The sequence below is a fragment of the Nicotiana tabacum genome, chromosome 4 (genome assembly GCF_000715075.1).
Source record: "Nicotiana tabacum cultivar K326 chromosome 4, ASM71507v2, whole genome shotgun sequence".
Taxonomy (NCBI): Eukaryota; Viridiplantae; Streptophyta; class Magnoliopsida; order Solanales; family Solanaceae; genus Nicotiana; species Nicotiana tabacum.
The window spans coordinates 18,638,662-18,661,308 of record NC_134083.1 but is presented as its reverse complement, the minus strand read 5'-3'; the positions used below and the strand labels follow the sequence as shown (position 1 = coordinate 18,661,308).

The following is a 22,647-nucleotide window of genomic DNA, read 5'->3' as shown; positions in this document are numbered from 1 at the left end:
TGATTATCGCACACAAGTTCCATCCGACTGATTTCACCAAATTTCAACTCCTTGAGCAATTGTTTGGTCCAGACTAGCTCACATGTTGCCATAGCCATTGCTCGATATTCTGCTTCTGTACTAGACCGAGCAACTACATTATGTTTCTTGCTCTTCCAGGACACCAAATTTCCTCCTACTAAAACACAATATCCAGACGTAGAACGTCTATCAGAAGGTGATCCTGCCCAATCAACATCTGAGTATCCAATGATCTGCTCATGGCCTCGATCCTCAAAGAGTAACCCTTTGCCTGGAGCCGATTTTATATATCGAATAATGCGGACAACTGCATCCCAATGAATGTCACTGGGAGAATTCATAAACTGACTTACAACACTCACAGGATAAGAAATGTCGGGTCTAGTCACTGTGAGATAATTTAATTTTCCAACCAACCGCCTATAGCTTGCAGGATCGCTAAGCGGTTCCCCCTGTCCTGGCATAAGTTTAGAATTCGGATCCATCGGAGTGTCAATAGGTCTGCAACCTATCATCCCCGTTTCCTCAAGAATGTCTAAAGCATATTTTCTTTGAGAAATAACAATACCTGAGCTAGATTGAGCAACTTCAATACCTAGAAAGTACTTCAATCTGCCTAGATCCGTAGTTTGGAAGTGCTGGAAGAGATGCTGCTTCAGATTGGTAATACCATCCTGATCATTGCCAGTAATAACAATATCATCAACATAGACTACCAGATAAATATAGAGACTTGAAGTAGAGTGCCGATAAAACACAGAGTGATCAGCTTCACTACGAGTCATGCCAAACTCCTGGATAACCGTGCTGAACTTACCAAACCAGGCTCGATGAGACTGCTTTAGACCATAAAGTGACCGACGCAAGCGACATACAAGGCCACGAGACTCCCCCTGAGCAACAAAACCAGGTGGTTGCTCCATATAAACCTCATCCTCAAGATCACCATGAAGAAAGACATTTTTAATGTCCAGCTGATAGAGAGGCCAATGACGAACCGCAACCATGGATAGAAAAAGGCGGACTGAAGCCACTTTAGCCACGTGAGAGAAGGTATTACTGTAATCGAGCCCAAATATCTGAGTATATTATTTGGCAACAAGATAGGCCTTAAGTCGATCAATCTGTCCATCGGGACCAACTTTGACTGCATAAACCCAACGACAACCAACAATAGATTTATCTGAGGGAAGAGGAACAAGCTCCCAAGTACCACTTGTATGTAAAGCAGATATCTCGTCACTCATAGCCTGTCGCCATCCTGGATGAGACAACGCTTCACCTGTAGACTTAGGGATGGAAACCGAGGACAAAGAAGATATAAAAGTATAATGGGGAGATGACAGACGATGATAGCTCAAACCGACATAATGAGGATTAGGGTTAAGTGTGGTCCGTATACCTTTCTGAAGTGCAATCGGTCTACTAGGAGCAGGGTTCGCAGCAGGAGCAGGGTCAGGTGCAGGACGAGGACCAGTTGGGCCTGATAGAGGACGCAAACGACGATGATAAGTCAAGAGCGGTGTTCCTGTGGCTGGGGAACTAGGGGGAACAACACTAAACTCCTCAACGGTTGGTATGGATGAAACCTCTGTGGTCGAAGGTGGAGGAGTAGCTATAGTAAACTCCTCAAAGGTCGGTATAGGTAAGACCTCAGATATATCATGGTGGTCAGCAGAAGTAAAGAAAGGTTTAGACCCAAAAAATGTGACGTCAGCTGACATAAGGTACCTACGAAGATCTGGAGAATAACAACGATATCCCTTCTGAACACGAGAATAACCAAGGAAGACACACTTGAGAGCACGAGGAGCTAACTTATCTTCCCAGGGGCTAAGTTATGAACAAAACACGTGCTCCCAAAAACACGAGGTGGAAGAGAGTATAAGGGTGACTGGGGAAACAATATTGAATGCGGAATCTGATTCTTGATGGGAGATGAAGGCATCCGATTAATCAAATAACAAGCTGTGAGAACTGCATTGCCCCAAAAACGCAACGGAACACGAGATTCAATTAGAAGTGTGCGAGCAGTCTCAATAAGGTGCCTATTCTTTCTCTCAGCAACCCCGTTTTGTTGAGGGGTATAAGGACAAGATGTCTGATGAATAATTCCTTGAGAAGTCATAAACTGCTGAAATTGAGAAGATAAATATTCTAAGGCATTATCACTGCGAAAAATGCGAATAGAAACACCAAATTGGTATTTGATTTCAGCACAGAAACTCTGGAATATAGAAAATAACTCAGAACAATCTTTCATTAAGAAAAGCCAAGTACATCTTGAATAATCATCAATGAAACTAACAAAATAACGAAATCCCAAGGATGAACTGACTCTACTAGGACCCCATATATCAGAATGAAGTAAGGAGAAGACAGACTCTGCATGACTCTCAACACTACGCGAAAAGGAGGCTCGGGTATGTTTCCCAAGTTGACACGACTCACAATCTAATGTAGACAAACTAGATAAACTAGGCACCATCTTCTGAAGTTTGAATAAACTCGGATGTCCTAAACGTCTGTGGATTAGATCTGGAGGATCTGTAACTAGACATGTTGTGGAAGGACTGAGTGAGTTAAGGTAGTAAAGGCCTTTTGATTCACGTCCTGTACCAATTGTCTGTCCCGTACTGCGGTCCTGCATAATAAAAGAATCGTCAATAAAATATATAACACAATGGAGGGCACGAGTCAAACGACTAATAGATGCAAGACTAAAAGGACAGCCAGAGACATAAAGAATGGAATCTAGGGTGATAGAAGACAAGAGATTAGCTTGTCCAACTCCTTTTGCCTTTGTTTGACATCCATTGGCTAAAGTAACAGTGGGAAGAGACTGTGAATATACAATATTTGACAAAAGTGATATATTACCAGAGATGTGATCAGAAGCGCCTGAGTCCATAACCCATGGGCCAAGAGTGCTAGACTGGGAAACACAAACAAAAGAATTACCAGTGACAGAAGTATCAGTCTGAGCAACTGAGGCTACTTGTGGAGATGTCTGCTTACTTGCTCGATACTGAATGAGCTCATTATATTCTTCTTTAGATAAAGAAAATCTCTGGTTACCCGGAGTCTCGGTCTGAGCAATGTAAGCATTTTTGGGTGGACGACCATGTAAGGAATAGCACATTTCACGAGTGTGTCCAAGTTTGTGACAATAAGAACACTTGGGTCTAGATCTTCCAAAACGACCTCCTCCTCATCTATGCTCCATAGTTTGAGATGCCCGAACATCCATTGTCTGGGATGCAAGAACAGAGGAATCAAGTATCTGTGATGAGATCACTGGTGGACTTGGTGCTGCAGCATGGCGGAGTAATCGAGAGAATAATTCATCAACTGTCGGGACAGTCGGACTAGCCAAAATCTGGTCGCGTACTAAATCAAGATCATTAGGAAGTCCAGCGAGGGTAAGAACGAGAAACATCTTCTGTCGTTACTCTTGTTGTTTTTCCACACTAGCAGAAACTGGCATTAACTTCTCAAATTCCTCCATGACTGCTTGTACTTGACCCAAGTAAGTAGACATATCCAATTCCTGCTTCTTTAAGTTTGTCATCCGCGATATCACATCATAGAAGCGAGATATGTCATTAGTGTATAAGGTGCGTGCCTTTGCCCAACCCAAATAACATGTCTGGAATGGACGAAACAAGGGCATCAACTTGGAATCAATAGATCGCCACAAGATGCTACATAACTGAGCATCGATTTTTGCCCAAAGTGCTATTGCCTTTTCATCTCCATCACTAGACTGTTTGATTTGATGATCTTGAACATCTTGATCTCTACACCACAACTCGACAGATGAAGCCCAAGCTAAGTAGTTTGAACCTCCCATTAAAGGTTCTGAAGTAATAATAGCACTAGAGCTTCCAGAACTCATGTTTCTAGACCCAAAAGCATCAAATCCCAAAGACATTGTTGCAAATTATTACCAAATAAGAGAAAGAATCAACTGTAATCCGTTGAAATAGAGTACGGAAACACAGAAACAGAATACTGAAATACTGTAGCTGCCGGAATCTACTGTAGCTGTGGGAATAGTACTGTAGCTGCCGGAAAAAACTCAAAGTTGTCGGAATGAAATGAAAACAGTAGGGGTAGGATCGTAATTACCAGGCGACCCAACTGTTCTGTAGGAAGATTTTCAAAAAATGGCCGGAAGTGGTCGTACGCGCCGGCGAGTGAGCTCACGCGCGTGAGCTTCTGGTGGCGCGTGAGGAGGCTGCTACCGGAGCTTTTTACTGGGGTTTGGTCGCCGGACAGTGACGACTCTTGTGTTAGTGTTGGATTTTGCACAACACTGACAAAAATGAAGCAGATAGAAAACAACTTTAAAAAAGTACTGTTCTCTTTCCCAGAATCGCTGGAATTTATGCACAGCGATAAGTCTCTTACAATTGCTCTGATACCATGTGAGAAGGCACTGGAGAAAATATGTTATTGATATTAGATGAACAATACAATCCAAGAGGTCCTTATTTATAGCTATACTATACAAGGACATACTACTCCTCTACCAATGTGGGACAATACTACACTATATACATGCTGTAAACTAACACATACCACAACTTTTTGGTGTTTTCTTTACGTGGCATTATATAGAAATTTTCTTTAAAATATAGGGACTACTTAGATCTCAAGACCAACATATGAATTTGATGACGCATTCTTTATTGATAAATAAAGTGCTGAATTTGTTTATACCTATCTTGTTAAATATTACTAATAGATTCAAAAGTTGTAAGTAACATTTCTCCATTTTGTAGGTGCTTAATGACTGTCTCGGTTTTGCGGGTCCATTGCTACTCAATAAGTTGATCCGCTTTCTTCAGCAAGGTTTTCACATACAATTATTTCATTTTTCCAGTATCCATTCTGAATCGAATGAATTTAATTCATACTTTCTCTGGAAAACTGATATTTCTATCTTGTTTTTGGAGCCTTTGATATTTGCAAGACAGTTGTTTTTCTTTGCTTTTCAGCTGGCATAAAAATTAATGCTCTCCTAGAGTTAATTATAACCTTCGTTTTAGACGTGTGCACTCGGAAGCTTTCTGAATGATTCTCTTGTCAATCAACATTGTGCCTCCATAAAATTAATTCTAACCTGATATTAGTACGTGTGGTGGTAAAATTTTCAGAATCATCACTCTTGTTCACATTCAGTTGCTGCGTGTACGCTTTTGGATTTTCATTGTGGATGTTTTCTCTCCATCAATCATTAGAGTGTAGATTTTTAGTTGAAGATATTTTCTTTCTTTTCCTTTACAAGGAGTGTAGTATCTTCAATGTAAAGTGGTCTCATTGTCATCATTTATTATGGTCTACATTCCATGAATATGCAGATAAATGCTCTTTCCAGTTTAACGGTGTTATCGGCAATGTTTAGCTTTAATGTTGTATATCATCAAACTCATTTTAGGGTAGATCAATTAACTACTTATTTGACAAGTGTGCCAGATGTCTTCATGACTGTTAATTGGATCTTTTATAACATTCTTATGGTTGAATAACCCTTTGTGACTGGTGTTCGTACTCTTTTGTACTCTTTATCAACAGGTTCAAGAGACTATGATGGCTATATTCTTGCACTATCCTTGGGCCTTTCTTCTGTCTTGAAGTAACTATTACTTTCCGTTCCTGGAATTCTTTAATTTTAAGTTATGACGTGTTTCAGCTTCTTTCAAGTTCTTGTCAAACTATATGGTGTTATTGGTGAACTTTGTATGTTACTGATAGAACACTCAATGTTGTCTTGCACATACACACAAAAAAGAAGAGAAAATTGTGTGAATTCTAGGTTCTCGTTTATCCGCATATGGGATTTCAAGTTAGATCATGTTATTAAGTTGTTATAATCTACATATATAACCTCTCAATTTTTAGTGCGTCTTAGAGATGACTTCCATGGTTTGGCCAAACTTGAGTCTTGGATAGATACTAGACTTTTACTTAAAAATTTGCTCTTATCAACATTTTCTGAGAATAGGACATTTACTCACCATCTCTGTATCTCCAACCCTCATTAGAATTTCTTTGTATTTTTACTTTTTAAACTTGAGTTTTGCAATAATTCTGTATTGGAAAGTGGGAAGTGGATTGGAGTTCTGCCCGTCTCACGTTTTCTCTCTTGGGAATGTTTTCTCATTGTGGTAAGCTTACAACCTGGGTTATCCATATTTGGGATAGTTCTCATGCTAGCTGGCATACTAGATGTCTTTCTCGCATTTGTCTGACCTTTTTAGTTGTATAACTTAAGCTGTAAGTTATTATTGGTCTCTGATTTATGACATATTGTCTAAGTCTTAGAAGTTTTCTCTGCAATGCTGCAGATCGTTCCTTGATACACAATATACTTTTCATCTTTCAAAGCTCAAGCTCAAGCTAAGATCCAGTATCATGAGTCTTATTTACCAAAAGGTGAATCTTTATTAACAATGTTCCATTATAAGGTCCTTTATTACCCTGAACAATCTGTTCTATAGCCACATTACAACTGCGTCATACTGGATTCATGTTGCAGCTTTATTTCATACTATTTATCTTCTTATCTGAATATATTCATTTTGTAATTTGTATCATCAATAATTCTAACTAGACCATGTAGATGTTAAAGTGGCATTTAACTAGTCTCTTTGAATTTGGGGAAATGCCAGGCCATTTAGATGGTAAAGTGGCATTTAACTAGCCTCTTTAAGTTTGGGGCAATGCCAGGTGCTTCTTTCTTGTCACATGAGGAGGGTGTTTATTGTCATTACTTTCTAATGAAACGAGCATAAATCTTGTTCTTTCAGGACTAGGTCTTAGCTCTTTTAAGTTTGAAGAAGTTGTAGAAATGCCTCTTCTAACTGATAAACGTTACAGTATTATTTTCCTATGTTCTCAACTGAATAATAGGTAGGGTTAAGGTCTGCGTACACACTACACTCCCCAGACCCCACTTGTGGGATTTCACTGGGTTGTTGTTCTCAACTGAATGATTTTTGTCTTTTAAAAGCCTAAAATTGGAAGTCTTTGATTTGTTTATTCCAAGGTGTGAAGTGTTTCCATTTATTTTCTAATTCAATTTTTAATGTTATTGTTAACGTTTTCTCCCTGCATATCGTTGTTTTTATTCAGATTACCTCCATCTGGGTATTATCAAACTTGAAACGTTCTTCCTAAAATGAGAACATTGACACCCATCTTTTGTTTGGTTAAAGAGCAAGTACATTAGGAGTTTTGAGCTCTTTGGTTTTAGATAGTAGAGTATGATTCGCAATGAATTGAGTGTTATTTCTATACTAATGGTTGTTGTCTATAGTGACTACTAAGAGAAAAAAATAATAAATTGGTTATTTTTGTTCCATGTAAAGGTTGTCTACCAGTTTTCAAAGCCTAAAGCTAGGAGGGCCTAGTACCATTTTGTCACCAGGCCAACCCCTGAGGGTTGAGTACCTTGTTATTTATCTTTTTCATTTATCATGTATAATGGTCATAGGGAAAAGTGATATATCAATCTTGTAAAGTCGTGTCCATGTGTCTACCACTTTTTAAAGCCTAAAGGGGCGTGCTAAGTTTTCAAACTTCAACTCTAAGTGAAAGTTTTACATACTACTTGATATTAGTGACTAACATTGCCATTTTTCTTTTCAAGTGTCTTTCTGTTAGTTTGGCCGAGAGATCAAAATTTTCTGAAGGAGAAATTCAGACATTTATGTCCGTGGATGCTGATCGAGTTGCGAACCTGTGTAATAGTTTTCATGATATATGGAGGTCAGTATTTTCTGTCTCGAGAGGATTAGTAATAATGTAATTGGTTGGCCCATGTCTCAACCCTCCCCCCCCCCCCCAAAAAAAAAAAATAAATAAATAGGATATCCAAAATGAAGACGAAGAATATACCTTCCTTTTACTTAATAATCTTTTTGTGATCGGTGTTTGAGAGATCTGAATTAAGATTTCATTCATGCAGTAGTGGCTGCTTCTAAATGAATTATATTTTTAAGATTTCATTCATGCAGTAGTGGCTGCTTCTAAATGAATTATATTTTTAAGATTTCATTCATGCAGTAGTGGCTGCTTCTAAATGAATTATATTTTTCCCAATTTAACATCATTAGGTAGATGGAAATTAGCATCATCCTTATTGTGAAGGCAGCATACTTTGTGACATGCACCAAAATTTCCATTTTTATGAGAAATTTCCAACATATGTTTGACTTTGACACTTAATTCTGCTCAGCTCGACATGGCAATGCGAATTATGTTTCTTTGAATTAATGTTATGGTTTCCTTTGAATAATTTTCTAATTGTAATCTTTTATATGACCTACCATTTGTGTGTGTCTCTTTTTGATATTTGGTTAACAGTCACCATCCTTGGGGATTCTAGAAACTACAAGGATAAAAGGCCCTAACTTAAGAAACAGTCACTGGCAAGACAGAAATAAACATCTAGGGTCTAGGTTGTCATGTTTCCAAAAATGTCGTTCTTTCCTTAAAGTTTCAAGAAACTATTAGCAACTCTCTGATGCCTAATTCTTCTCAGTGCATATTGAGACCTACTTGTGCCTCCTAAATCTATGCCGAAACATTCTTGATGAAGTTTTTTAATAGCAAGTTGTCATTTTCACTTATGACCGGAAAGAAGAAAAACATCTCAGGAAGTTGGAACCACTTAAAAATGGTCTCCATAGTTCAGTGAATCATAAAGATTCACTGACTGCCTTTCAGTAGGAAACTTGAAATCCATGATATATGAAAACTCAACGTAAAGTTAGCATCTAGCTAAATTTGAGTTGAATGTAATGTATCTGTGCTGTCTGTAAAAAAAGATTTTCTTATTAGTATCTAGCTGTACACAACGATGTCGTCTAAATTTTGGATGTTGTGATATTTATCCAGTATGCTTTTTACTTCTGTCAATTAAAATTTGGTATGATAATTTCATATTTGTGTTGATGTATCTTTAACTTTCAGACTCTGTTACCATTCCTTCTTACTCTACTTGCACATTCGTGACTGTAAATTCATGTATTTTCATTGATGATGCCACTATTAAATGCACATTTCTGATCCTAGTTTTAGTTTTCTTTTTGGGATAAATAATGATAAATTGTTGCTAAAAGAGAATGGTCCTGCTCCGCAAAATGTTCAACAAACTATAATGTGTTTTATCAGGGTCAACATGTTCGTTTGTATTTCTTTTTTTCTTTTTTCTTCTTGTTTTCTCTTTTGTTGTTAAGTGCATCTATTCAAGAAAAATAGAGGACCTTTTCAAAATCTACGATACAACTCACTGCACCTTCTTGTGAGGCAGTGCCTATTTGAAATGTGATGACGTATTTAAAGTCTTTCATTCAAGATAATATCTAGCATGTTGCTTCGTTGAATTGATTAGACCTCTTATAAAAAGAAGAATGAAGTTCGCCAGCTTGGATGTTGTCCTTTTCCCTTTTCCTTGGTTACCAGATCTATTAATCATGAAATGCATCAGTTTGCCATTGCAGATTGGAATTGCTCTTTATCTACTGTATAAACAAGTCAAGTTTGCATTTCTGTCTGGAATAGCTATAACAATTCTGCTAATACCAGGTATTAGATGACTCAGATCTTGAACATGTGCAAAATTTATTAACAATTGAAAGCTACTGTGTCTGCACTAAATATTAAGTGTTCATACGACAGAGACAACTATATGTTTTAAGTTGGTCTGATGGAAATAGGGTGTCACAGTGATACTAAGTTGATTGATAACTTGCTTATTGTTGGGGAAGTGATAAGTGATAAATACAGACTAGTTGCCACTAGAAAATCTCGTGGATGTGATTGTGCCACTACTGTCAATATTGTTCATATCCACGGTCGTCTGCATATGAGGTTTTCCTTGAGAGGTTGATGTAGGTTTAGGGCTTAGTTTAAGGAGCAATCTATATTTTTCAACTTAGATAACAAATCACCATCAGGAATAAAATCAATAGTCACTATAGTCTTAGACCTTGTCCTGCAACATATCTTCAACCTTCAAGGAAGATGATACATTTTTATTTTCAAAGGGCTTTGGTAAGTGGTTCTTGATATGTCAAGGCCTTTATACATTTAGTCAATTCTAGAGAAGGCTTGATAAGTGCTATTCTGTGCAGTTAATAAGTGGATTGCAAATGTGATTGCAAATGCTACAAAGAGCATGATGGAGCAAAAGGATGAAAGGTATGTGGCAGCGACTCTTTATAACCTTGCCGGAATTCATTTTGGTATATCACCTCATATGGGGCTATTCCTGAAATGTATGTTCATTCATCTTCTTTACCTGGTCAGTGCTATTGGAAAGATTAAGTGTATTGGTGCCCATGTTGAATAATCACAAATTTCTTTTCTAAACTTGGCAGAGAGTCTACCTGAATGTGATCAATCTCTTAACATTCTTTTGCAGTTTTTCTAGTGATCCTTGGTTGCTATAGGTTTTTTCCTGAAATTAAGTAGAGTCAATCAGTGTTGTCATTTTGCTGAAACTAAGCAACAGTTCTTCTTATCAGTTATTTTATTTTACTTGTTGTGAACTTTTTATGTTGCCTTTTCTTTCTGGAGTGTCAAGTGTTCTGTTAGCTTACAGAAATCAAAATTAATGTGTGTAGTAAGGAGAGACATATAGATACGAGCAGATAGGTTAAATATGCAACCAGACATTTAAGGCTTTTTCTTTGTTCAGATGTTAGATCATATAGCAACTAATGATACCAGATAGTTGCTGGTAGGGAAGTATTGAAACACATACATGATCAATTTTTCTCTTTACAAGGCGAGATGTCTTGGATTGTGGTGTTATCACATTATTCATATGGCTGGCATAGGAAGAATTGAACTAGAGCCCAAGGATAATTTGAAGATTGAATGTTACATGTTCCACCGGCTTAAATTCATGCTGAAGTTATAATCCAACCTGAATGCCGCATCAGTTAAAAGAACGTATTTACACATTTCATCAGCAAAAGTTTCTGGAAGTAGTGTCTTGTATGCAAGAATTAGCTTATTTCAAAATCAGATAATTTAAGAGAAGCTTTCCTTTAAGCTGATGACTTTCTATCCTTAGTTCGATGCTGTCCTCATGTTATTAGGGATGTTTATACATTATCGATCTTGTTTCTTCACAAATAAGAAACTGCTGGTTGGATTCTTTTTAGAATTAAGCTGATGCTTCTATTTGTTGAAGAAAATATTTAGAAGACGGTTTTTTTGTGTATAGTGCTTAGGGTGGGAAGGGAGAAATGTCTTGGATGAAAATCATGTCCAGATTTTTTCAATGAAGTACAAAGAAGTAATGAGTTATGTCTTTTGAGTTTTGTAATTAGCATTCCTTATATTTGTTACGATCCATTGTCCATGCCTCTTTGCAGGGTTAGAATGACAGCGGAGATTTTAACACATATACGTACTTTTAAAATGTATAGTTGGGAGCTACTTTTTGCAAGTTGGCTGATGAAGACGAGATCGGAAGAAGTGAAATACCTATCAGTGAGACAATATTCGTCATCTTTCTAGTACTTTACGCTTGATAATATGAGCCATATGACTTAAAACTTAAACTTAGAATTTTCCTGTCAGACTAGGAAATACTTGGATTCATGGTGCGTTTTCTTCTGGGCAACAACACCAACACTTTTCTCGTTGTTCACATTTGGACTCTATACTTTGATGGGCCATCAACTTGATGCAGCAACGGTACAATCAGAGAATCTAAAGTAACTTGCTTGCGCAATTTTTTAACAATCGTATGTTGCCTAATTGTTTGGTTAAAATTGCAGGTTTTCACTTGTGTCGCACTGTTTAATAACTTGATTTCTCCATTAAATTCATTCCCTTGGGTCATTAATGGGTTAATTGATGTGAGTTGTGAAAATTCTTTAGTTTGAGAAATTATCCTCCTTTATTTTATAATAATTGTTCAATCTTTTGTTTTGCAGGCTGTAATATCTTCCAGGAGGTTATGCAAGTATCTATCCTGTTTTGAGCGGGAGACAAACATGGAACAACCAAGCAATTGTTCGGTTTTCTCTTCCTCTGATAAGCAGACCGAATTGCAAGATGTGGCTGTTGTCATCCGTGATGCATCTTGCACATGGTCGTGCCGTGACCAGAAGGAAATAGATTTGGTTTTGGATCCTGTTAATCTTCTTATTCCGAAAGGTTTACTGGTTGCAGTAGTTGGAGAGGTAAAACTCTATTGCTGTTATAACTAATTTATTTTAGAGCTCTGAGCTTATCAATGTGAGAAAATTTTGACCAGCCTCATCTGACATGAAATTGGGAGTATCTTAAAGCTTTGTCCTTTTGACCGTTTACAAGCTTATGGGTTATGGGATGACATTTCATATGTTGTTGTAGAAAACACAGACTTGACTATTTAACATTTTGGATCAAGAGATATTTGATATATGTATACTTTGTCTTAGAAATGGATATATGTTTAGAATTGTTATTGCAAAGCCTCTGCTTCTTAATGGTGCAAAAGTTTGTGAAACCTGAGCTACTGAGGATACTGTATATGTATGACTCGTGCTATTTGGGTTTTTCCTTTTCACCATATCCTGTTAGATGGAGTTGGAGATATGATTATAATCTCAGAAAAGAAAATTTGAATCAATATCTCTATGATCTTTTTATACTCTTACTACCTACAGTCTACCATTGGCACCTTCTTTAGTTTAATTCACCTTAGTAACCACTTTGGTGGTTCTAACTCTACGGAAAGAAACTACGATGGTGCAATGCTGTAGTATAATAAGAAGTTATACCTCCCTTTTCCACCATAGTAATGGGTGTAGCAGAAGTGATACACTGATTTTCTTGGACGTGTAGCTTTATGTAATGATTATACTGTGCAAGGTTCCTTTCCAGCAAAACTATTATTTCTCTTATAACAGATCTTTTTGCCTGCAGGTTGGGTCTGGTAAATCATCCTTGTTGAATTTGATTTTGGGGGAGACGGGGTTAATTAACGGATCTGTGTACCGGACTGGTTCAATTGCATATGTACCGCAGGTGAACAAACAGCTGGTAGTATTGATGTGTTATGTAGCACTCCTGATCTCATATTTTGCCTATCTTTTCAGGTTGCTTGGATTCTCTCAGGAACCATACGTGATAACATTTTGTTTGGGAGAGACTATGACCCAAGGAGGTCTATTTCATTTACCTTTTGACAAGGCAATAAGAATTTGTTTGGATAGTTTCATTACATCAACTTTCAGTTCTCAGTTTTGCCTTTCCAAAGTCCCAATTCTGCTATTAACCTCATTATCCATTGAGATGATATTTTTTTGTATGCCTTGGACCCTTGAAAATTCACTGTATGAAGGTTTATTGAGGAATCACTATCTAACAGAAGCTTATTGGATTTTGATGAGAGCAGATACTCGGAAGTATTACAAGCTTGTTCCTTGGACTTCGATATTTCCAGAATGATGGGAGGTGATATGGCCTCTGTTGGAGAAAAAGGATTTAACTTATCTGGTGGACAGAGAGCTCGTCTTGCACTTGCCAGGTGATGCGATTCTCTGTCTTCAAATTGCAAGGTATTTGTCTAGTGACTGAGTAAGTGAATTGTCTCATCTTCTGACAACTTTTCTGTATCTGACAGAGCCATCTATCATGACGCGGAAATTTACCTACTTGATGATATCCTCAGTGCAGTTGATGCACATGTTGGTTTTTCAATTTTACATAATGCAATTCTCGGCCCTCTGATGAGTCAGCATACACGCATCCTTTGCACACATAACTTTCAGGTTTTCCATTCACAACTTCCTTTTAGTGCTGGATATAATAGATTTTTTTTCAGGTTTCTATACCTTTATTTTAAACTCAATTCATAGTTGTTTATTCTCATACAAGACATGTAGAAATTTTAGTTTCGGTCAAAGATTATAAGGAAGAAAAAGGAGATATTTGAAAATATTGATAGAAACTTCTATTAAATAATGAGTAAGGGCAATTTTGATATAATCATTATGGAGATAATGTGATGCTATATTTTGTATATGGATATACAAGCCATTGATTTTTCGCAGCTCATTGTATTTGCAAGTGGGAGCCACCTTGCTTTCAGAAAAGACTAGTAGACATTGCTAATTGAGCTAAATGATACACGAAAATTTCCTTTCATCATGCAATGGGTTTTGTGTAGTTTTATCTTCACTTTAATAGTTTTTTTTCCTTCTATATTCAATTGAAACTGATCGAATTTATAGAACAATTGTTTCTTAATTCCAGTTTCTTAATAGAACAATTGTTTCTTAATTCCAGTTGTAGTAACAGTAATTGTTAGTTGCTGGGGTTAATTGAACTTGGCTCATTTAACAAGGATCTGTAGATTAAATGTAATATATAGTTAAATTTTACTCTAATTGTTCCCAGTGCATTTCTGGAAAATCTACACATGCAACATTATTTATCTTTTCTTTCTAATGACATGAAGTTCCACTATCCGTATGTGTGTCACAAGGTTAGTGATGTTGATTCATGCACCAAATTATGTTGTGAAGCAATTTACTACTGTATATTGGCCATTTTATCAGAAGACTAGGCAAAAGAAAATGGAAAGGCATAAAAAATTAGCAAAAGGTGTATTTCTGTTTTGTAATCTCTTGTTCAAGAAAGAACTAGAAATGCATTTATAATCAGAAAAGATGCATTAATCTCAGGTTAGAAACAAATCGAGCACATCTAACATCTTTGTTAATAAGTTAAGTCGTTGGCAACCCAGAGGACCATTCATTTACGGTATCTAAAGTAGTGCCTGTCTTCCATATAATAATCTATTCTTTTACTTTACAGGCAATATCTGCCGCAGACTTGGTAATTGTGATGGATAAAGGACGTGTGCAGTGGGTGGGGAATCCAACTGAGTTTTCTTGTTCTTCTGATGTAGTATTCTCAACAATCGATGAACTTAGCACTTGTTCTGAAGTTCAACGGCAGGATAAAAAATCAAATATTTCTAGTGAGATCCAGCAGAAAGTTTCAGAGGGTGATTTTATATGTACTCCTGGTGGAAATCAAGTGACTGATGAATCAGAGGCTCGGAAAGAAGGAAAAGTCGAACTCACTGTATACAAGTGAGTTGTTATTTTATTTTAGCATGAAAATAATTTTACAACAAAGATATCAACATTACACCTCAATCCCAAGCTAATTGTAGTTGACATAAAGATCTTCACTATCCATGTAGCTCCATTCGACTGTTTAAGGAAAGATCCTGCCTGTGATAAATTTTTCAGTTTGATGATTTCATCATTATATGACTCGCAGGAGCTATGCTGCTTTTGCTGGTTGGTTCATCACAGTTTTAACATGTCTCTCTGCGGTTTTGATGCAAGCTTCTCGTAATGGAAATGACATGTGGCTCTCGTATTGGGTTGATGCAAGTGGAAGAAACCAGAAAGCATATTCAACAAACTTTTACCTGGTAACTAACCAACTACTTAAATTGTGTAGATTCTCTCACCAAGTTATTTTCTTTCCCCAGCTTTATTATGCTTTATTTTGAGGAATGAAATAAATCATAATAAGGCTTTATTATGCTTTTTTTGAAATTAAAAGTGTCGTTGTAAGACTCTCCTAAAATGGAAGAATATTGAAGAGCTCTGTTGTTGCTCAATATATTGTTTTCTCCTACTCTTCTCCTATTATCAAGAGAAGATCTGGTTTCGAGGCGTGAGGCTTTCTTAGAACATTCCGTTGGTCCCAATCTCAAAAGTAGTAACTCGGTTTGTGAAGAAAGAATGTATTCTTTTTAGTATAATTTTCATCACCAAAGTTGGCACTAACCATATCTAGTCCCCCCCTCATTCGTTCATTCTCTCAAATGTAAAGGTGGAGTTGGAGAAGTCACCATGCCTTTCTTGGTGATATACAGCTCATGTTTACTAATATGATTGACTAATTATCAGTATGCTTGACTGTTTTATTGATGTTGCAGGCCACACTTTCTCTTTTCTGTCTGGCAAATTCCTTGCTAACTTTAGTGAGGGCATTTTCATTTGCATTTGGTGGGCTACGTGCCGCTGTTAAGGTGCATGATCGATTATTAGAGAAGCTTATAAGTGCACCTATTAGCTTCTTTGATCTGAACCCAACTGGGAGAATTATAAACAGGTATATCAGATTCACTAAGAAATTAAATGTTCTTTCTTTTGACATTATATAATATGTACTGACTGGACTATACAGATTGTCTTCAGATCTCTACACAATTGACGATTCTCTTCCCTTTATTCTCAATATTCTGCTAGCTAATTTTGTTGGCCTTTTGGGGATTGCTGTAGTTCTTTCATACGTGCAGGTATGGCTAGTTCCTTGTTTCAGAACTTTTCACGGTTTCTTTTTTGCAATTTTTTAAGTACTGCAGTCCATGTTTTGCTTGTTAGAACTTCTGATTCTAATAGGTTCTGCTTATATGCAGGTCATGTTTTTGTTTCTGTTAATGCCTTTCTGGTACATCTACAGAAAATTACAGGTATGTTCCAAAATTTCTATATATCTCACTGATTGGTAAAGTGAAGTGGTGTTTTGATCAAAGCAAAGTAATATCAGGATGATAGCAAACAATGAATGTAGATCTTTTTGTTCCTTTCGTGGTCATCTTTTCGTGCTCATTCTATGTTTTAGCATTATTGTATTCTCTTTCGGACGTGTTACTTCCATTTCTATCTCATCAACGCTTTTATGTTTTCATCATTTAGATAAGAGAAAGGATAGTAGTCACATCTCCTATCTGAACAACTTATGTTTTACGTGATATTTGATTATCATTTATTGGAATAGACACATCACTATGTAGGCTATTTATTCGTTGTAGCTTAGTGAAATTTGGTGTATCATTTCCGAAGAAACTAGATTTTTCCTTTTGTTAGATATAATGCTTGCCAAGTATGGGTATTCATAGAAAGAAATTTTACAGTATAATGCATTTATTGATCTATTTGTGCTGCTTCAAATATGAACAAATAAAAAAAATCAAAGTTTCTCTTTGAATCTCTTTTTATTTCTCTTTGGATCTTAAGCACAATCTGCGAAATCATGCTAGTGATCCACAATTGCTAGAATGTTAATAAAGGTTATTAAAATAACCTTTTTCTCAAAGTCCCAATATGAAATATTTAGATGCGGAATAATATGGAGCCCTTAGCCACTGGAATAGGTAGTTTCACTTCCATAATATGATTTATTAGAGGCTAAGACAGAATAACTGATGATAAGATCTTCAGCTGTACTACAGGTCAACATCACGTGAGTTGCGTAGACTTGACAGTGTATCTCGGTCACCTATATATGCATCTTTTACGGAGACTCTGGATGGATCATCAACAATAAGAGGCTTTAAATGCGAGGTAATTATATCCTTTTTTCAATTAAATGAGATCACTCTCGTAGGAGCATCTTTGTCTTTTCTTTCAAGAGGATATAAATTTTCATTCCTGCTAATCAGAGTTTGTGCTTTTCCATTTGTGCCCTCTTGAAAGAACTTTTGACTGCTTTACCTGGTGGGGTCAATCACATGTTTGATCGCAGGGAAGGAGTTACTTAAAGAAGTTCCTGTTGTCTAAAATTTTCCTACTAAATTCTAGTCCAGTTGCTATGCTTTTCTTCTCTTACCTTGGATTTCTGACAGTTTTAGCATGATACTACAATATACATTTAGATAAAATCTAATTCTGATAGGAGAGTGAAACATTGTGTTATCTTTCTTTTGAAAAAATGCATCTGTTTGACAGAACATGATCACAAGTAATTATTCTTCCTCATGTGAGTTTTTTCTTTTATCCTGTTCTTCCCTAGTTTCAGCATATACCTATATATATAATAGGTATCTAACACCCCTATTACATAGAGGAACAGTATGATTGCAGTGAATGTCAGAAGGCAGTACCTTAGTAATTTCCCTTGTACATCACACAATTAAGGAACATAGTTTATCCCACGCTTTATAAACCGCATCACTAAGTGCACCTTTTAGCCTCCTCTTGTTGCCAAACAGAAAGACCCATTGCTACCTTTGTGTAGTGGAAATTATCATTTTGAATGCTGTGTATTCCCGCATTTTTAAGAAGAACTCATTGTCCAACATTGGTGTTTTTCCATTCAAACAAACTATATTTTTTGGCAGGTTTTTTTTCTGCTCAAATTTAATCAGCATCTGATGACATATCAGAGGACTTCGTATTCAGAAGTAACAGCGAGTTTGTGGCTCTCCCTGCGCCTTCAGGTATGTCTTGCGCTGTCAGTACCACTTTAGTGGAACTACTTCTGATTTTTGTGTCACCATGTTCTTAAGTTTGACAATGTGAATTGTGAACTTTGGCGTGCACACATTTTCTCATTTTTGTAAGTCATATCATAATACTCAAAATTTGATATTGTCATGATTACTAGATGCTATAATTGCTACTGAAAGATTTAAATTTTCCAGTTGCTCGCAGCTTTTATCGTGTCATTCATTGCAGTGATGGCAGTTATTGGTTCTCATGGATACCTCCCCTTCAGTTTAGGTACGCCAGGGTTGGTAAGTTTTAAGTGGTTCTTATGCTCTTGACACTTTTCTGCAAAGCAATCATAATCTTCCTTGAATTTGATGTACTGATTCTATATGAACAGATTGGCTTGGCTCTCTCATATGCGGCTCCAATTGTATCTTTACTTGGAAGCTTCTTAACAAGTTTCACGGAAACAGAGAAAGAGATGGTTTCTATTGAGAGGATCTTACAGGTAACTAAATTAAAATACAATTCATAAAAAGTTTATCGCACAAGTTGAGAACTCCTTTTTACTCCCCATTCTAGTATATGGATGTTCCTCAAGAAGAAGATGTTGGAGGTCATCCGTTACATCCACAATGGCCCCATCAAGGAGAGATCAATTTTGTCAATGTGACTCTTAAGTACAAGCCACAACTGCCTCCTGCTTTGTGTGGTGTTTCTTTTGACATTGCTGGGGCAACACAGGTCTGTTTGTCTACTTTGAATATCTACCATGTCCTTTAGTTGCAAATCTGACACTTGCAAAATCACATGGCCTAAATCTATATAAGAAAGAGATGATGGTTGAAAATTAAGTTATTGTAATTTTCTTATTTTAAATAAAGACCTTTGCTTCAGGATATCTGTTGTTTGTTTACTTCTTATATCAACTCATCAGGCCAATTGTATAATTCCTTGTTTTCATTGCAATTAAAGTGAAAGTGTTTCACTGGAACTTTAGACAATCATAGTTAATCGGAACCTTGTGTGAAGATAAAGCTAATTCACTAACACTATTTGGTGCTTCCACTATCCAGATTTTCCAGTCATCAAGGGTTAGTGATGCTAATGATAGCTTTAGGAGACGTAATAGTTAACTGCGATGATGATCTAATTTGCACCATTTGCCTAGTTCATCATCCAGATTCTCCTATCCTTAAGATATCTTTAAAAAATTTAACTTTGCTATTGGAAAGTTTATTATACTTTTGTTGGCGTTTTTTGGAGAGCTCTCTAGCACTAGAACAATGTCCTGAGTCTTTTCCTTGAAGAATATCAAAATGATCAAAGGTGTCAAAGGCAAATTGTCAAGGCACAACCAGGAGGGATGGGATTCAAGTGATGTGATATTTTGTGTTTCTTTGCTTTAAGGTAGAACTCCTCCAGACTCCAGTGATATTGAAGTTTAAGTTTGTCCTAGTATCTATCAGGTTGGTATAATTGGAAGAACAGGTGCAGGAAAATCAAGTATTTTGAACGCCATATTTCGGCTCTACCCAACATGTGGAGGATCTATCATGGTTGATGGCATAAACGTTGCTGGTGTTTCTGTCAGATATCTTCGCTCAAGATTCGCTGTTGTACCCCAGGCTTCTTTCTTGTTTGAAGGATCGATAAGGTAATTAATATAGACATGACATTACTTGCTACTTCTCTTGTGTCATATTGTCTTAGAACATTCCCTTCCTTTTTTCCTTACAGCATATGTGTATATTAATGATGATTGGTTGGCAATATGGCTTCCTTTACATGTCTGTGTAATATAAACATCTCAGGAAAAATCTAGATCCATTGCAAGAGAACATGGATTTTGAGATCTGGAATGCCCTAGAAAAATGCAACATCAAGGAGGAGGTAGAAGCAGTAGGTGGACTGGATGTTCAACTGAAAGGGTTTGGAACAGCATTCTCTGTTGGTCAAAAGCAGCTAATCTGCCTTGCACGTGCTCTCCTCAAGTCTTGTAAGGTAATATTGTAAATGGAGTTAGTGCGGAGGTGTGTACAAGAAATGGGAGAGTGCCAACAGTTTACATTTTTTCTGCAGGTACTTTGCTTGGATGAATGTACGGCAAATGTGGATACTGAAACAACTTCAAAACTACAGAAAACTCTAGCCACTGAATGCCAGGGAACAACGGTTATCACAATTGCCCATCGCATTTCCACAGTTTTGAACATGGACAATATCCTGATTTTGGATAGAGGGTTTCTGGTAAACTTACTGTCTTGACAAGCTTACCTTCTTTAACTCTGTCTAGACATCGATGAATTATAAGAACATAACACAACTAGCGGACTAGTAGTTTTTTTTTTTTTTTTTTTTGAAAAGGTAAAATTTTATTAATCTGCAGTATCAAGAGAATACTGCAGCAGAAAAAAAACAAACACTAGACTTGGTACATCAGATCTCTATAAAATCTAACAAGTCTAGCACGTCCTGAAAATTAAAAACACAGCTTTTGAATGCATCTAAATTTCAGGACTTGAAGTTGCTCCTTTTTGCCATCAAATCATCTCCTATTTCTCTCCATCCAAATTGTCCATGCAATGCATAATGGGATGACAATCCAGGCCTCTTTCTTACACTTCCCAGCATAGATTGATTTCCAGCATCCTAACATCCTAACAAATCTCTGAACTTCTCAGGCAGGGGCGGCGGATTTAGGGGGAGCGGCCTTCGCCGGAAAATTACACTGTACATATATAAAGCAAAATCTGTTGTGTACCTCTATTTATTATATTTTGAATCCCCTTACACAGCCCAAAAACATAGCTCAGTGGTCAAGGGGGTTCAAAACCTTTGTAAGGTCACTGGTTCAATTCACACTGGCCATAATCTCTTTTAATTTTTAAATTTTTTCTCTTTTGCACCCTCTTAGCGGAAATCCTGCCTCCGCATCTCGGGCATCACACCTTGAACTCCAAAAATAGCCATAAACATGGTCCAAATCTGCCAGGTTTAATGACAATGCAGAAAAAGATGATCAACTGATTCACATGAGCTCTCAGATAGATAGCATCTGCTACAAATAATAAATCCTCTCCTTCTCAAATTGTCTTGATTCAAGCATGCTTCGTGAGCCACCATCATAGTTTATGATTCTTTGTACTAAGATTTCACGGCGAACACTCCATTCTTAATAACATTCCAACATATTGCATCTTCCTTCCCCTGACATATTTAAGTCTCCTCAGGTTAATTATTTTGTCTTATACTTATCTGGAAAGTAGGGCGACACAACGGTCACAGATATTATTCTTAATGACTTAATTCTGCCTCATCATTTTGTTATGGTTTTGTTGTCATTTATTTATTATGTTTTCCTTGCATTACCTACATCTTTAAGGCTGCTGATATGAACAACCAAATAAGTGTTGAACATTCTTCAATTGTTAAATTGCTTTCATGGTGTTAGGCTACATTAAAGATGGAAATGTTTGCAGAATGTCATCCAAATTGAGATTGATCCAGATTCTCATCTTTCCTTTTTTGGTTTCCAGGTTGAACAGGGTAACCCGCGGATTCTTCTAGAAGATCAGTCATCCATATTTTTCAGCTTCGCCAAAGCTTCAAAAATGTGATGCATCTCCGATGATGACTTAGGTTTTAGAAAACTAGTTCGGCGACTGGAAGATGTTGCATAGTAGAGCAACTATCCACCTTCAAACTTACTCTTGTTTTAATTCTAATGGTTGCTAATGTATTAATGTAGGCTGAACCAAATCTTCAAACGTGAAGTTGTTGTACAATAAAACCATTATATTAGCTCAAAATGCTGCTGGAAAAAAAACATGGTAGATGCGCAAGGTTATAACTTATATGGACTTGTGGGAATATTTATGCATGATAAGTGCCATTAAGATGTTATTGTTCACATTTTGGTAAAACTACCTCGAGTAAAAATGAAATGATACCAAACACCAAACTTAAAGATCGTCGAATAAGCATATGCTTTGCACAATTCTCATACAAACCTTCAGAGTAATTGGAAGGAATTATGCTGCTACAGTTGTGGTTGAGCAATATATAATGCACAGGCCAAACCAAAGAATATGAATATCCTAATCTTTTAATTACCATAAATGATAAAGGTTGCCAACTAAAACAACATGGAATGGTATAGCATATAGTCTCTATTAAAATTTTCCTTTTGAAGGAAAAAAGATACTATATGTTTTTTTTCCCTACATGCTTTTTGTTAGTGACTGACCAACAAATAGATACAAAGTTGGACTAATCTCCAATCTTAGTCATGACCATCCTCATCTTATAGTGGACTTCCACCCGTCAGTCATAAGTTAAATAGAAAAGAAAGTCCAAAGTTCGAGTT

The 22,647-nt window shown here is 36.7% G+C and overlaps 1 protein-coding gene across 3 annotated transcripts in view; it reads left to right on the top strand.

Annotated features, from left to right (window-relative positions):
* Positions 1 to 22,135, top strand: part of LOC107796656 (ABC transporter C family member 13) — a 58,648-nt gene extending 36,513 nt beyond the window's left edge. The window contains exons 25-52 of one of the 3 annotated variants that reach the window (XM_075251471.1): positions 4,809 to 4,878; positions 5,602 to 5,662; positions 6,375 to 6,462; positions 7,679 to 7,797; positions 9,521 to 9,618; positions 10,167 to 10,233; positions 11,472 to 11,535; positions 11,626 to 11,742; positions 11,826 to 11,906; positions 11,985 to 12,233; positions 12,961 to 13,062; positions 13,134 to 13,201; positions 13,433 to 13,564; positions 13,661 to 13,808; positions 14,857 to 15,137; positions 15,331 to 15,487; positions 16,001 to 16,176; positions 16,252 to 16,363; positions 16,484 to 16,537; positions 17,289 to 17,411; positions 18,188 to 18,286; positions 18,491 to 18,583; positions 18,676 to 18,786; positions 18,861 to 19,022; positions 19,748 to 19,935; positions 20,093 to 20,282; positions 20,361 to 20,528; positions 21,818 to 22,135. In XM_075251471.1, the coding sequence (XP_075107572.1) occupies positions 4,809 to 4,878; positions 5,602 to 5,662; positions 6,375 to 6,462; positions 7,679 to 7,797; positions 9,521 to 9,618; positions 10,167 to 10,233; positions 11,472 to 11,535; positions 11,626 to 11,742; positions 11,826 to 11,906; positions 11,985 to 12,233; positions 12,961 to 13,062; positions 13,134 to 13,201; positions 13,433 to 13,564; positions 13,661 to 13,808; positions 14,857 to 15,137; positions 15,331 to 15,487; positions 16,001 to 16,176; positions 16,252 to 16,363; positions 16,484 to 16,537; positions 17,289 to 17,411; positions 18,188 to 18,286; positions 18,491 to 18,583; positions 18,676 to 18,786; positions 18,861 to 19,022; positions 19,748 to 19,935; positions 20,093 to 20,282; positions 20,361 to 20,528; positions 21,818 to 21,898 (3,459 nt within the window). In that variant the 3' untranslated portion in view covers positions 21,899 to 22,135. Of the gene's footprint in view, positions 1 to 4,808; positions 4,879 to 5,601; positions 5,663 to 6,374; positions 6,463 to 7,678; positions 7,798 to 9,520; positions 9,619 to 10,166; positions 10,234 to 11,417; positions 11,536 to 11,625; positions 11,743 to 11,825; positions 11,907 to 11,984; positions 12,234 to 12,960; positions 13,063 to 13,133; positions 13,202 to 13,432; positions 13,565 to 13,660; positions 13,809 to 14,856; positions 15,138 to 15,330; positions 15,488 to 16,000; positions 16,177 to 16,251; positions 16,364 to 16,483; positions 16,538 to 17,288; positions 17,412 to 18,187; positions 18,287 to 18,490; positions 18,584 to 18,675; positions 18,787 to 18,860; positions 19,023 to 19,747; positions 19,936 to 20,092; positions 20,283 to 20,360; positions 20,529 to 21,817 lie in introns of those variants that run through there. The other 2 variants (XM_075251470.1, XR_012708554.1) reach the window with 2 other exon arrangements.
* The last annotated feature ends 512 nt before the right edge of the window (positions 22,136 to 22,647 follow it).